This window comes from Perca fluviatilis, chromosome 4 (assembly GCF_010015445.1).
Source record: "Perca fluviatilis chromosome 4, GENO_Pfluv_1.0, whole genome shotgun sequence".
Taxonomy (NCBI): Eukaryota; Metazoa; Chordata; class Actinopteri; order Perciformes; family Percidae; genus Perca; species Perca fluviatilis.
In genome coordinates this window covers 11,361,180-11,376,466 of record NC_053115.1, presented here as the reverse complement: position 1 = coordinate 11,376,466, position 15,287 = coordinate 11,361,180, and the positions used below count along the sequence as shown (strand labels likewise).

At 41.5% G+C, this 15,287-nt stretch overlaps 1 protein-coding gene across 1 annotated transcript; it reads right to left on the bottom strand.

Annotated features, from left to right (window-relative positions):
• Nucleotides 1–654: 654 nt before the first annotated feature.
• On the bottom strand, nt 655–15,061 carry LOC120557333 (ellis-van Creveld syndrome protein). Its single transcript, XM_039797567.1, has 20 exons — nt 14,535–15,061; nt 14,302–14,403; nt 13,977–14,063; nt 12,554–12,777; nt 12,343–12,427; nt 12,121–12,219; nt 11,854–11,982; nt 11,555–11,716; nt 11,223–11,439; nt 6,032–6,180; nt 5,827–5,925; nt 5,522–5,734; nt 5,225–5,334; nt 4,849–5,050; nt 4,492–4,716; nt 4,257–4,392; nt 3,352–3,454; nt 3,110–3,236; nt 1,271–1,367; nt 655–1,165 (listed from the first exon to the last, which is right to left on the bottom strand). Exons 1-20 carry the CDS (start codon nt 14,712–14,714, stop codon nt 1,017–1,019), a joined length of 2,895 nt encoding a protein of 964 aa, XP_039653501.1. The 5' UTR covers nt 14,715–15,061; the 3' UTR covers nt 655–1,016.
• Between the last annotated feature and the right edge of the window lie 226 nt (nt 15,062–15,287).

Sequence of the window (15,287 nt, the reverse complement as noted above, 5' to 3'; positions counted from 1 at the left end):
TAAGGGACCTCAAAATACATTCTAACGGTTTACCCTCACCAAAGATCAGCGATGACACCAGTGTTGAAGTCAACAACACACCCACATTTCTGATCGATGCATTGGGAGGAGAAACACCCTGTTGACAGGACACTCCAGTTTGTATGAGTGGGTCAGGTCCAGGAGCATATTTTCTTAGAGTGCCATAGCAATGATTGGTTTATGTGTGCAAATTGAGCATAGGAATTAAGGACAGATTAAAAATGTATGTTTCCTAATTGACACTCCACACTGATAGTAAGCCATAAGGTATATCGCCTGCTAGATTGCTGGCTGCACACAGAGCTGTCCGCCAGACTTCAGCGCTCCCTGACTTTTCACCATTACTCTGCATTATCATCCATAAATGGTTGTACTTAAATCTCCATTAGCGCAAGAGAAGGGCAAGGCTTTCATCGGCGAGTAGTAGCACTCGGCTACAATCACAATGGACATCGCTAATTCATCTGAAAACTCAACGAGGAGCACATCCATCATCCCATGTACTCAAGAATCACTGGAAATCAATGCGGTGAGTGAGCCGTGGTATGTGTAGGTATAGGATGATAATATATAACTGTCAGGCCTGTAGCATGGTACTTCTGTATACCAGGTGAAAAAAGTACAAAAGTTGAATAATGCATTAAAAAGATAATCTGCTTTGTTATTTTATTGGATTTTTGACAGTACATGGAATTTACAAAAATACCAACTAATTGAGAAAAATACATTGTTTTTGTCACCATTGCAATATTTCAGTAACCTAATTCAAGCACACTTCTAGAAAATTTTAAATTAGACTAGACAGTCCACTTATACATAAATTAGGACAGATCCCTCTGGCTTAATGCAAACAAAGCTGAGGTACCTTCCTAACAACACAATTGGTACCAGCAGACCAGTAGTGGCATTACTTCCTGATGCACCAACTATAATAAGAGTAAACTTTTTTACAGGACATGACTGCATGAATATGTGAACAGTACTGTGTTAAGATTTCAGCTGAGATGAGATTCTCGTTCTCTTTTCTTCTTTGGTTTTGATTTCACCACTGGAGTTACAATCGTTGGGGTCAGTGAAGGATTCAAGGCAGGATCTAATGCTGGGTTCAGGGACAACAGGTCCAATATAGTAGCACTCTCATTACCTGTTGAAAATATGACACCATGAAGGACAGAGACAGAGGAGTGGCGAATACATATATCTCCTATCGGAGCTAAAAAAAATAAATAAAAAAAAATAAGGTGCTTACCAGTGTTGTCCTCCTCACCGCTGGGTTCTGGGTCTGGGCTGTGGAGAGAGACCCGGGCCAAGGCTGCCAGCTCAGTTATGAAGCTTTCTTCTGCCTCCTAATGGACACAAAAAAAACATTGCTTACATTTTATTTTTTTTAAATCAAGTTATATACAGTGCCTTGCGAAAGTATTCGGCCCCCTTGAACTTTTCGACCTTTTGCCACATTTCAGGCCTCAAACATAAAGATATAAAACTGTAATTTTTTGTGAAGAATCAACAACAAGTGGGACACAATCATGAAGTGGAACGGAATTTATTGGATATTTCAAACCTTTTAAACAAATAAAAAACTGAAATATTGGGCGTGCAAAATTATTCAGCCCCCTTAAGTTAATACTTTGTAGCGCCACCATTTGCTGCGATTACAGCTGTAAGTCGCTTGGGGTATGTCTCTATCAGTTTTGCACATCGAGAGACTGACATTTTTGCCCATTCCTCCTTGCAAAACAGCTCGAGCTCAGTGAGGTTGGATGGAGAGCGTTTGTGAACAGCAGTTTTCAGTTCTTTCCACAGATTCTCGATTGGATTCAGGTCTGGACTTTGACTTGGCCATTCTAACACCTGGATATGTTTATTTGTGAACCATTCCATTGTAGATTTTGCTTTATGTTTTGGATCATTGTCTTGTTGGAAGACAAATTCCTCGTCCCAGTCTCGGGTCTCTTTTGCAGACTCCATCAGGTTTTCTTCCAGAATGGTCCTGTATTTGGCTCCATCCATCTTCCCATCAATTTTAACCATCTTCCCTGTCCCTGCTGAAGAAAAGCAGGCCCAAACCATGATGCTGCCACCACCATGTTTGACAGTGGGGATGGTGTGTTCAGGGTGATGAGCTGTGTTGCTTTTACGCCAAACATAACGTTTTGCATTGTTGCCGCCAAAAGTTCGATTTTGGTTTCATCTGACCAGAGCACCTTCTTCCACATGTTTGGTGTGTCTCCCAGGTGGCTTTTGGCAAACTTTAAACGACACTTTTTATGGATATCTTTAAGAAATGGCTTTCTTCTTGCCACTCTTCCATAAAGGCCAGATTTGTGCAGTATACGACTGATTGTTGTCCTATGGACAGAGTCTCCCACCTCAGCTGTAGATCTCTGCAGTTCATCCAGAGTGATCATGGGCCTCTTGGCTGCATCTCTGATCAGTCTTCTCATTGTATGAGCTGAAAGTTTAGAGGGACGGCCGGGTCTTCGTAGATTTGTAGTGGTCTGATACTCCTTCCATTTCAATATTATCGCTTGCACAGTGCGCTCCTTGGGATGTTTAAAGCCTGGGAAATCTTTTTGTATCCAAATCCGGCTTTAAACTTCTCCACAACAGTATCTCGGACCTGCCTGGTGTGTTCCTTGTTCTTCATGATGCTCTCGCGCGTTTTACACGGACCTCTGAGACTATCACAGAGCAGGTGCATTTATACGGAGACTTGATTACACACAGCTGGATTCTATTTATCATCATTAGTCATTTAGGTCAACATTGGATCATTCAGAGATCCTCACTGAACTTCTCGAGAGAGTTTGCTGCACTGAAAGTAAAGGGCTGAATAATTTTGCACGCCCACTTTTTCAGTTTTTTATTAGTTAAAAAAGTTTGAAATAGCCAATGAATTTCGTTCCACTTCATAATTGGGACCCACTTGTTGTTGATTCTTCACAAAAAATTACAGTTTTATATCTTTATGTTTGAGGCCTGAAATGTGGCAAAAGGTCGAAACGTTCAAGGGGGCCGAATACTTTCGCAAGGCACTGTACCTTTAGTCAGACAAGGAAGTACAGAATATGTAAAACATACTAACCAGCAGCTGGGCTTTGATCTTTTCCATGTTCTGATCCTGGGCTACTTTCTTCCACCTCAGTTCCTCATATATCGTTTCCTGGTCCAGATCACACTGCTCCAACACCCTCCTTTTGTGGAGTTCAACCCTGACACACAAGAAAACATTATTACATTATTACATGTATTTAAGACTGGCCAAAGTGTGTAGTGCAGACAACGGGTGTGGTGCAGAAGGGGTACTGTGGTGCACGGTTGTTGCACCTCTGTTGAAACTCAGCCGAGTTGGGTTTTTTGCCCCAGTTCACCAGCTCCCTCAGCAAGGATCTGTTCAGCTGACTGCTCCTCTCATGGTTCTCATTCACCTCTGAAGGAACAGTATTAAATACATTCATTAAATAAAATAACAAAATAAATGTAATAAAATAAATTAACACACAGTAGATTTTGCACCTTGTTTTTTCTACTTAAAACGGTATCTACTATTGTCTACTTTAGATAAGATAACAAGTCTAACACAATCCTGGTAACCATTGTACTATTGCAAATGTTTTCCCTTAGCCTGACAAGCTAGACCCACATCAAGATGTTGGGTCTGGGAACTCACCATTGACGGAGCTCAATCCGAGGGGCGGGATAAACGGTTGTCTTTCAAATTCCCTCTGCACGCAATAGGATAGCGCTACAACCAGGCAGAGCAATGAAGAAGGTAGCGAAGCTAGTTGATAGATTAAACTTTTGCCGTATCCGGTCGGCAAAACTCCAAACACATCTTCCTTTTTTAAGAATGACTTCAGTGCCATTGTTTTCTCAAAGAAAAGCTTAACTCCAAGTCTTCCAGAAGACCGCTGTTCCCAGCAGCAGCAGCCATAAGCCCGCCCACTGACTCTATACACGATGTGATTGGCCTGACCAAAGTTTTTTTTTTCCAGCTCGCAAGTCAATGAAGAGTGCCTAGACCCCCCTGGCTGCAAAATAATTTTGCTGCCGCTAGGGTGCGTCTAGATTTTTAGGCTAGTTTTCCCTATGACCTAATTAAAGACTGTAAATGTAGCATCTATTACATACATTTGGTCTAGATAAGGAGTAAGGGCGCAGCCGTTTCAGCATCTAAATCAGCGTTTATACAGATGTGGACATGTGCATGTGTGTTGTGATTGTCATCTCACCGTGGTTTATGTTTGACTGATCCTGCTGTAATTTCTTGATGATGTCCTGTAGGTGGGAATAGTAGCTTTGGACCAGTGCAGTGAGAGAATCTTTGGTCACATACACACTCTCCGAGGCAGCCTCTGTCAGGTAGTGCTAAATGAGATACATTTTTTTTACTCTAATGTGCTTAGCAAACATACCTAAAGCAACATGCCAAAGAAAGTTGATTCCAATTCATAACCCAAGCCCTACCTTCAAGCCATCGTCCTGTTTGGGAGAGGTCTGCGGTTCAGTGGGTGGGGTCTCCATCATCTGTTGGATGGCGTGGCTGAGGGCGTTGCCCAACACCAGCTGTGCATGGCTCTGAAGAAGCTCCGTCCCTGTTTCCAGTTCAGACAGAAACTCCTGCTGGAAGCTGTGGCCCACCAGCTGACTCTCTGGACCCAGATGCCTCTCTGCTAGGCTGGCACTGCTATTCTGTGATTGATATGGGACAGCAACAATCTGCTGTGAACTTGAGCTATTACGTTAGATAACTGAATAGGATGAGACATAATGTATTTTGCGGTTTCTGAGGTGCTTTAATACAAAAGAATACATTTATCCCACCTTGAGAGCTGAATTGACACAGGACTGGCTTTTACTGGGATCTTCCATTAGCACAGCCCTGAAATCAGTCTGAGAGAGTGCTTTCAGCTTGGACAGCCTCATTTCCTTCAGCATGTGCAAACAGAAGTGCCTGACCACAAAGTACCTCTGCACCGCCACCAACAGGTGCTCATGTTTCTTCTCTATCAACTTCCACACGTTGCTGAGAAGAAGATCGTATTGCATTATTTCCAAGTAACTCGCAAACATCGATTTTGATACTGTGGAGGCCATAAGTGGATAGAAGAAAGCTGCGTTAGTGCAGATTTCATTTTTGTTTACACCAGGTAATCTTTCATGGCGTAAATACGTTTTGACAGAGGTCTTCCAATCGTACCTGTTGAGTGTGTAGCTCTGTCTGGCCAACATGGCTCGCAGGATTGTCATCTGCTGTTCGCTCAGATGTTTGAGACAGGCCTGCACCAGAGCCATCTCCTCACTCCACAGCTACAGAAAAAGAGGCTCAGTTAGAAACAATGGAAAGCCTTTAGTATAATTAAACTCTTGGAAATATCTCATGTACTTAAGATTTAAGAGACAGAGACAGTTAAAAATGAACTCGTTGATGAAAGAATCAACGTGCCAAGCACTGATGGAGAGGCTGTATGTATCTGATCCACCAGATGATGTCTACCTGTCCATCTTTATCCAGCTGAGCCCTCATGTCCTCCAGTTGCACCTTGGTAGTGCACTCTGCCTGCTGCAGCTGTGCAACCAGCTCCTGCTCCAGATCCAACCACAGATTCTCGCAGCGCTCAGCAGAGACCTTTGACTGGGCAGGGACAGCGGTGAGGAAAATGTCCTTGGCCAGCTCTCCAAGCCTCTTTGACCAGGAGGCACGGAGTTTCTGACGATACAATAACGTACATAAGAATAATGGAAAAATACACTCGCACAAGTATGCACAAAAATACAAAAGAAGTATTTGATTTCTTTTACCTTCCAATGGTCACAGAGGGCTTCAGCCACCCTGTTGTCCTGCTGCTGCTCCGAGTCAGAAATCTGTTGTCTGTGTTTCATCAGCAGCTCCTGGTACACCTGCAGGAAAGGTTACAGCTCGGCATTTAGATACCAGTGGACTAGTTATTATACAAGAGTAATCCCAGATCTACATATTGAGGTAAGGGAAGCAACATGTTTTTACCTTGGTGAGCTGCTGTAGGTCACCGTGAGGCTGTCTCAGTTCCAGGGCGCAGCTCTTCTCCTTGGTCTGGCTCCTCAAAAGCTTCTTCTTCTTGGACTCCATTCTGCTGCACTTGTCATTCACCAGCTCCTTCGTCTTCCTTGTACACTCTGCAACACGATCAATCAACTTTGGGATGAGCTGGACTAGTTGATGGTATAAATGTTCATTAATATGAATTGTTCTTGTAATAAATTAGTATGTGAGTGACAATATATTCAGAATTAACTAAACACCAACTCTTTAAAGCAGAAATTGTATATAAAATGTGTTTTCTTAAAAAATGCGATGGAATATGCGGGATATTTATGCGATGAAATTGCGGGAACTTGCAAAAATTGTGGTAATTTGCAAAAACTGCAGTTTGATGAAAAAGAGAAAAAAAAGTGATTCCCCCAACACCCTGCTTTTCGATGATGTTCATGTCGCGTAATTACGTCACTTCATAACGTTCCCATGGCAACGTGGGAAAATGGCTGCTCTTGTGTGAAGTAAATGCAACATTTTTCAACTTTCTGCTAAGATATATGTGACTTTTTTGCAACGAAAATGCGGGGATTATGAAATCATGCAAGCCCCACATATTTTGCGTGGAAACCGGCAATTTATGCTGCGAAAGTGCGGCATATTTGAAAAAATGCAGCCCCCGCATAAATATGCGGACTTTGGCTGATTATGCATTGAATTATGCGATCGCATAATCACGTTTTTCTGGAGGGACTGATATACTGTTACATTAATCTGTGATTTTAATGCATTTGATGAGACCGGGTTTGATGAGCTTTTTTTACGTACCCACTTTCGTCAACCTGCCTCTAGATCTACATCAGTCTGTAACTTCCTACATGCTACACAGTGTAAATCAGCAACCCTCAGTAAGCAGCCTTATGTACAGTCAAACGTGTGGGTCCGACGGGACATCATGGTGAATTCAGGTGCCCCTCAATAAACTTGTGGTGCATTCAATTGCACCTCGTAAACTCTGAGAAACTTAAACTGTTGTTGTAACCTAGCCATTTAATGGCTCTTAGTAGGAGGGGAATGAACAACACACTGACACAGCAACACAATACCTTTTTTTCCTTTTGAGTCTGACCTTCTCAGCGCCCCCTTTCCCTTTTCTGCTTTCCATCATTAGACTCACACACACACACACACACACACACACACACACACACACACACACACACACACACACACACACACACACACACACACACACACACACACACACAGTCTGTTAACTTTACCGATAGACTTCCAAACGTCGGAGCAGGAATGGCTGGAGCAGCCGAGGCCCGAGAAAATATCCCCGGCTGGCTTCCAACTTCATTTCTGCTCTGATACATAAACTCATCAACTAATGTTACTGTACAAAGCACCAGTGACACAGTTTAGTTACAGTTTAGTCATCCTCCAGTGTGTCGCGCACACACACAAATGCAAAGTTTCAACACTTTCATTACAACTAGTGTTGTTGTAACGTTACCCTTAGGACATAAAAAACCTCCACTTCCAGACAAGGAATCACAACTCGCGCTGTAGCTAGTTCAGTGTCTCTTCAGCAGCACAACAGCAGCAGCAGCTCCAGCAGCACACCGCCCATTGCAGGTCCTCTGTGCCGCTGTGTTAGATCCACAACTCCTGCTCCATTGTCCAATATCTACTCCTTAATTAAATTCTAAAAACTTTTCTCTGTGTGTACATGTACACACATGGGCCAGTATTCCGTTGTACAGCCTGGAACACTGCATTTACGACTGCATGTGGTTCGGGCAGTGGCCATACGGATTGAGCAGAGGCTGCACACACCAGGCCGCCAGATGGTGTTGCTAAGAACTTGCAATGTGCACTCACCTAAAGGATTATTAGGAACACCTGTACGATTTCTTGTTAATGCAATTATCTAATCAACCAATCACACGGCAGCTGCTTCAATGCATTTAGGGGTGTGGTCCAGGTCTAGACAATCTCCTGAACTCCAAACCGAATGTCAGAATGGGAAAGAAAGGTGATCTAAGCAACTTTGAGCGTGGTATGGTTGTTGGTGCCAGAAGGGCTGGTAAGATTATTTCACAATCTGCTCAGTTACTGGGATTTTCTCACACAACCATTTCTAGGGTTTACAAAGAATGGAAGGAAAAGCATCCAGTATGCTGCAGTCCTGGGGGGTGAAAATGCCTTGTTGATGCTAGAGGTCAGAGGAGAATGGGCCGAGTGATTCAAACTGATAGAAGATCAACTTTGACTCAAATAACCACTCGTTACAATAGAGGTATGCAGTAAAGCATTTGTGAAGCCACAACACGAACAACCTTGAGGCGGCACCAGCAGAAGACCCCACCAGGTACCACTCATCTCCACTAAAAATAGGAAAATGAGGCTACAATTTGCATGAGCGCACAAGAATTGGACAGTTGAAGACTGTAAAAATGTTGCCTGGTCTGAGGAGTCTCGATTTCTGTTAAGACATTCAGATGGTAGAGTCAGAATTTGGCGTAAACAGAATGAGAACATGGATCCGTCATGTCTTGTTACCGCTGTGCATGCTGGTGGTGGTGGCGTAATGGTTTGTTGAATGTTTTCTTGGCACACTTTAGGCCCCTTTGGCCCCAACTGGGCATCGTTTAAATGCCAAGCCTACCTAAGCATTGTTTCTGACCATGTCCATCCCTTTATGACCACCATGTACCCATCCTCTGATGGCTACTTCCAGCAGGATAATGCACCATGTCACAAAGCTCAAATCATTTCAAATCGGTTTCTTGAAGATGAGTTCACTGTACTAAAATGGCCCCCACAGTCACCAGATCTCAACCCAATGGTGGAACGGGAGTTTCGTGCCCTGGATGTGCATCCCACAAATCTCCATCAACTGCAAGATGCTATCCTATTAATATGGGCCAACATTTCTAAAGAATGCTTCCAGCACCTTGTTGAATCAATGCCACGAAGAATTAAGGCAGTTCTGAAGGTGAAAGGTGGTCAAACACGGTATTAGTAGGGTGTTCCTAATAATCCTTTAGGCGAGTGTACAACTATTATCAGCCCGGCCCTCGCAAACACTACCTTGCAATGGAAAAAGTCCAGACTCTCCCGATTGCCACTCCGCTACTGGTTAAGTGTATTATTTACATTGCAATATAAATGAAAACATAACTTAATTTATTAATATCAGGGAACATGCCTGCCACACTCGCAGTTACCCGGTAACTAGACCACCAACTACCGCTGACCTGACGGAGCTCCATGACCGGCAGCATGGTGCTCTGTACCCAGCGCACAGTCTTTTTTTCTGGGGTAACTGAACCACTAACTACCGCTTACCTGGACCACCACGACCGGTGGCAGCCCGCGATGAAATGTGAAAAGTGTCAGCATTCCCTGTACAGCCTGGAACACTGCATTTACGACCGTGGTTCATTTTCAGTATCCTTGAAAAACTTCCAAACTTTCTTCTCTGTAATTCCCCTGGAAGTGCAAAGCTCGCAGCTATACTAGTGTGTGAGATCTGCGCGACCTACATTCAGAACACCAGATGGTCTCAGACCAGTGGTCTGTAGCTATGTAAATTTTGGGGCAGACCAGAGCCAATTAAGGTACAGCCACCGAGTTGACGTCAACTATTAGCTTCGTCGGGATTCGCCCGTTTCCAGAGGCAGTTTCAAATTGTGAGATTTACAGAGGAAAGAGGTGTCAATGGGACTTTGAGGTTCTCTGTATGCCCATTTCACCCACCGAACTGTCGTTATTCAACTATAACAAGGTAAACTCGGTTTTGCATTCTATCACCCCTTTAAATCGAAAATTGAATCGAATTGTGGATTTGGATAAATGGATTTGGATCAATTTTCTTTCTGGTCTATAAAGAGCAGTAACACCTCCAACCTAATAGTAAGAGGTCTTGTGGCTTTGTCTTCCTCAAGTTTTACTGAGTTACCCTGCACCTCACTTTACAACAGTGGCTGCATTGCTATATGGTCTAACAAGGCTACTGACAGTGGAAAAACCTATATGACGTTCTATAATGGATGATTTTTTTTTAAGGTTGTTGAACGCTGTTGTCTAGAAAGAATCCCTGTGTCTTTAATTTTGAGGGACAGACATTAAAATATTGTCTTTATTACTGTTTTAAACGGTTACATAGTTCAAAATATCTTTTCACTATCACTCACCATTTGTACTTGGAGAGGCAAGCTGCCCATAAGAGTAATATACTGTATTGTAAAATAAGCCCAGAAAATAAAGACAAGTAAAATAAGCCCAGAAGATAAAGGACCTTGCCTAACTAATGTAAACACTTGTTTATCTAAGCATTAATAGCATGTTTTTTATTACATAATAGATCAACAGCAACAATCTTTGTCAAGTGTTATGCTAAAAGATTTTGCATGAGAGTCTGGGGTGCAGTAAGAGTGCAAAATATATTTTTTGCTGTCCTAAAAGAACCTGACCTTATTTGAGGAGCTAAAGAGGATTCCTAGAAAATGGTCTATTTTGAAAGAATACATCATTTAAATGTGGAAAGTAGGCTATACATTGTCCACTACTACCTGCCACCAGAAACTAGTGCAGTATGTGAGAAAATTACACACATGCTACATTCATTTTTTATTTTATTTTTTTACTTTTGCAGTCAACTTGCTTTAACCACAAAATGCTTACTATTAAATGCCCTTTGTCTCTTGTCTTTTGACCTGATAGTACATTGACAGCAGTGAATTTCCTTACATGAAACTGAAATAATTTTCCCTTCACGTGTCTTATCAGTCCCTCCAGAAAAACAAATTGCCGATTTCCACGCAAAATATCCGGGGCTTGCATGATTTCATAATCCCCGCATTTTCGTTGCAAAGAAGTCACATATCTTAACAGAAAGTTGAAAAATGTTGCGTTTACTTCACACAAGAGCAGCCATTTTCCTCTGTTGCCATGGGAACGTTATGAAGTGACTTAATTACCCGACGTGAACATCATCGAAAAGCAGGGTGTTGGGGAATCACTTTTTTTTTCTCTTTTTCATCAAACCGCAGTTTTTGCAAGTTCCCGCATATTCAATCGCATTTTTAAAGAAAACGTGCCGCATAATCAAGGATTTTTGCCTGCAACAATCACAAGAAAACTGTGCATTTTTCTTGAAGGACTGTCTTACCCTCTGTGCACTGTTGAAGGCCTTCGGTCAGAGTTGCCTGGACCTCTGAAAGTATCTTTTCCATGTGGCTAAAGGTCAAGACGTCATCACTCGTCAGCTGCTCCAGTGTTGTTGCTATCAAGCCCTGCCTCAGAGACACTTCCAGCCTTAGCAAGGCAGGTTGGGATTGGAGAAGCCCCGTCAGCTCCTCCCACCACAACAACTTTTGCTGGATCCTCTAACAAGAAGTGGAAAATACATTTTCCTTTGGCATTTTCAGTTCCTCACACAATGACACAAGGGATGAGAAGCTAAATGAATGGTCTGCAAACCAATAACTAGCATTGCTTTACCTTAAGATCAGCTTCTTGTGTGTTCATCAGATGGTTCTCTACTAACAGAAGAGTCTGGATGAGAGAGAGAATCACACCCTGGGCTTCATCTGGAGAGAAAATGCTGGGCTTCTTCAGCAGATGCTGGCACAAGTCCTCCACCTGTTTGCTGAAACGTCTGGACTGTGAAGAGACATGGACATTAGTTTCCCTTCAGAATTGTCAGAGTAAATAAAGGTGGTCTAATAGACTTAGTATATAATTAGTATTAGTTTAATTTTTAAATAATTTGCTCTATGAGGTTTTCTTTTCGCTTTTACCACTTGAAGGCCACGTTCAAGAAAATCTTTTTGGGCTCTCTCTATTTCTTCCAGAGTACAGGGAGTGTCATAATTTTTCTCGCTGGCAGTGTGGCTTGTTGGCAACTGTTTCTTCAGCTCATTCAGTTCCTGAAATAACAGATGACAACATATACTTTTCTATGTCAGTGTTTCTATGCACAGTCAATAAAGAATCTAAAAATCTATGTATGTATGTATGTATGTATTTATGTATGTATGTGTTATAGACATCTGATCTGGATCTACCTTTTCTTGCATTTGAAGAATATTTTTGGAGAAGTCAGCAGCACATTTGTCTTTTGGAAAATGACAGCTGAATATTATTTTCACCATTTGAAGAAACATCTATAGCAGGATAAAAGTAATAATTAAAAAAAATAATACAACAATTTTGTTTTGCACTTTAAGAAATATACTTGATAACTATTTCATAACTGTATTAATTAAAGAAAAATGACAAAAACTCACCAGACATTTTTCTTCCTGAAGCTGGGAGCAATGTTGTTGTATATCCTGCAGGGCCAAACAGTAAAGGCTGATCCTGCCCCCAAAACTGCAGAGATAACAAAGAGCATCATCACATCCAGCAAACTCAGGTTGGTGCATACTTGCTTTAAGGTTAAGGTGCACGGTTATGGTTATGTCATTTAGAGATTACTGTTAGATTAATGGTTCCTACTCTGGTTGTGTCAGTGAGCGAGGGTAGTGAGAGACTCTGGTGAAGCTCTGGTTCTGCAGGCTCTTGGGGACCACCGAGGAGGAGATAAACTGACTGCTGTCGTCGTTGTCCTGCTCTTGGCTCAGAGACTCTCCGTCCATGGAGGAGGATGACTCATCGTTAGGCATTGCTGGCAACTTGGAGTGCTCATGCAGTGATGGATTGGACGCTCCGTCTGCTAAAGGCTGACAGATTCAACGAAAGGTTGCAGGTAAGTGAAGTATAATCATAAACCAACTGATTGAAATATACTACGTATATTATACCTTACTCATTAGGGGTGTGCAAAAAAATCGATTCACATTCGTATCGCGATTCAAGCTCTACCGATTCAAAATCGATAAATATTTTTTTCGTATTGTAATGCCGTGTATACGGTTGTCCTGGAATGAGTTTGATGCCGCTGCGTCAAATGCAAACTGATGCTTGGGCACAAAGAAGAACGAGTGCAGCAGAAGTAGTTTAGTCGGCGCAAACAATGGTAAACCTCACAGAAAGAATTATTCAACCTGCTCCATCTTCATTGAAGGCGAGAGTTTGGGCAGATTTAAGCTTTTATAACCTCGAGGGGAAGATGGAACCTGATAGGAATCATGCTATATGCAGGCTTTGCAAAGCGAAAGTTATGTATTTTGGAAACACCACAAACTTGAGAACTCACATTAAAGACGTGGACGAACAACAACCTAACATACCAGTCAACCTACGCACTCTTTCAATGCTCTGAATTCCCACCGAACTCTGAACGAAAAGCTCTTTTTATTTAACAGTTTTATTTTATACTTGAATTAAATGTATTTGAAAGCTGGCCAAACCTTGGCCCTTTGCAGTTTTTAGTTGCAAACGTTTTTATTTTTGTATGAAGACATATAAGTAATATCAAACTACATTTAATTTGGTGTGTTTCTTTTCTTTTAAATTGTATGGCTACTGCAATCACATGGGGAAAGTAACTACATTTACATACTGTGAATCGTTTTTTGAATCGAGAATCGTTTTTGAATCGAAAATCAATTTTGAATTGAATCTTGAGCCTAAAAAATCGATATCGAATCGTGACATATTCTGAATCGTGCACCCCTATTACTCATCCATGAATTAGTTTGCAACCGGTTACTGTTCTGTTAGGCGACCACTTCTATTAAAACAGCACACATTTTGCTAAACTTTTTTTGTTGTTGATGTAATACTGTTTAGTCTAAAGTCAAACTACAAATTATACAATTGTTTGTGCTTAAAAACAAAACAAAAATACCTTATAAAATCAGTTGCCAAGTATATAAGCCTTTATATTAGTTGTTTGGATAGGAGTCTATTACCTTGTGTACCTGGCAGAAGGTGTATGTTATAATAATGATATGCTGTATATTTATGATAGACTTACTCTGTATTTTTGGTTGATGGGATAAACCACCTTTGCTCTGGATGCAAATGCAGCCACATCACTGTTCATGGGTGGCTGCTTCTTCTCCTGGACAATGAGTAAACGGACTTAAACTGTTAGTGGGAAGTTAATTAGTAAACATAAACAATGGGTAACCCTGACAGAAGCATGAATGGCATCCTGTGCCATACAATAAATGTTTGAAAGTCATTTCCAGATATTTTATATCAATTAGTATATACAGTATGTAATGGAACTATTTCATCCACCTGTGTAAAGTTACAATAAGTCTCAGACTTGTCTTGGATGTTTAAGAGAATAATACTTTGTCATGTGATGTGCCACTTATTGGAGCCTCCTTTCTGCCGTTACTGACATGGTCACTTTGGTTGTTGTCAGGTTCAAGCAGCCGCCTTGCATTGTAACCCTAATGGGACGATACACGAGAATATGTTAACGTTACATCCAATGATTGAATATAATGTATCAATGATGTGGTCAAGAAAGAGACTCAGTGGATAGGAGAAACACAGGTTGCATGTTATTTGGTTAACTTACTTGTCTCGTCAACAGCAACGGCTTCAGACAGAAGACGTACAAAAGAGCAACAGCTAATATTCCCGAAAGCCCTCCACACACTGTAGCCACTGTTAACAGCCCTGTGTAGATGTGCAGCGACTCGGAGAAACTGACCAACACATCAGTGCGACATCTCTCCAACAGGCACTGCTCTGTCATTTTTCATGTAGCTACGTTATGACAACTAACGTTATGAATGTTAGCATTTTGTAACATCTTACGTTAGCTAACAACTTTTCTCAAGGAAAGTAACGTTAGCTTACTCTTTACGATTTAATTTCTTGCTCGCATACTTAACACGGACTGTAAAAATAATCTCATATGATTTTCAACGTGTTACGCTCTAAAAGGTTTTACATTTTGAAACATAGATAAGCAACCTACAATTTGAAACGACTTCTTCCAGCAAAACTTTTTTTCCCCCAAAACGACATGTATTGGTGCTCGGAACCAATGGGTGTACGGAGATTTAAGATGAGAAGCGAGCTGCGTCAAGACAGGAGAGCTCAGGAGAGCTAGCTAGCTAGATTTTGACATTTTCCTTCAATATTAAAGCACAAAAAAGATTCCTGGTAGAACATTTTAAAAACTGCCCCCATCATAATATTATTGACGCAAATTCAGGTGAATTATATGAATAAACATTATCTTTTTTGTGGTGTCTTGGCATACTTTTTATATATTTTAAGGAATCCACAGTTCCAATCATCCCACTGGCTCAGCTATGCTGTT

Excerpts from the sequence above, each read along its gene's own strand:
- LOC120557333 (XM_039797567.1), bottom strand. The coding sequence starts at position 14,714 with ATGACAGAGCAGTGCCTGTTGGAGAGATGTCGCACTGATGTGTTGGTC. Across the intron at positions 12,778-13,976 it reads CCATCAACCAAAAATACAGA|CCTTTAGCAGACGGAGCGTC; the intron begins GTAAGTCTATCA and ends TGAATCTGTCAG. Across the intron at positions 3,237-3,351 it reads TCGGCTGAGTTTCAACAGAG|GGTTGAACTCCACAAAAGGA; the intron begins GTGCAACAACCG and ends CTTGTGTGTCAG.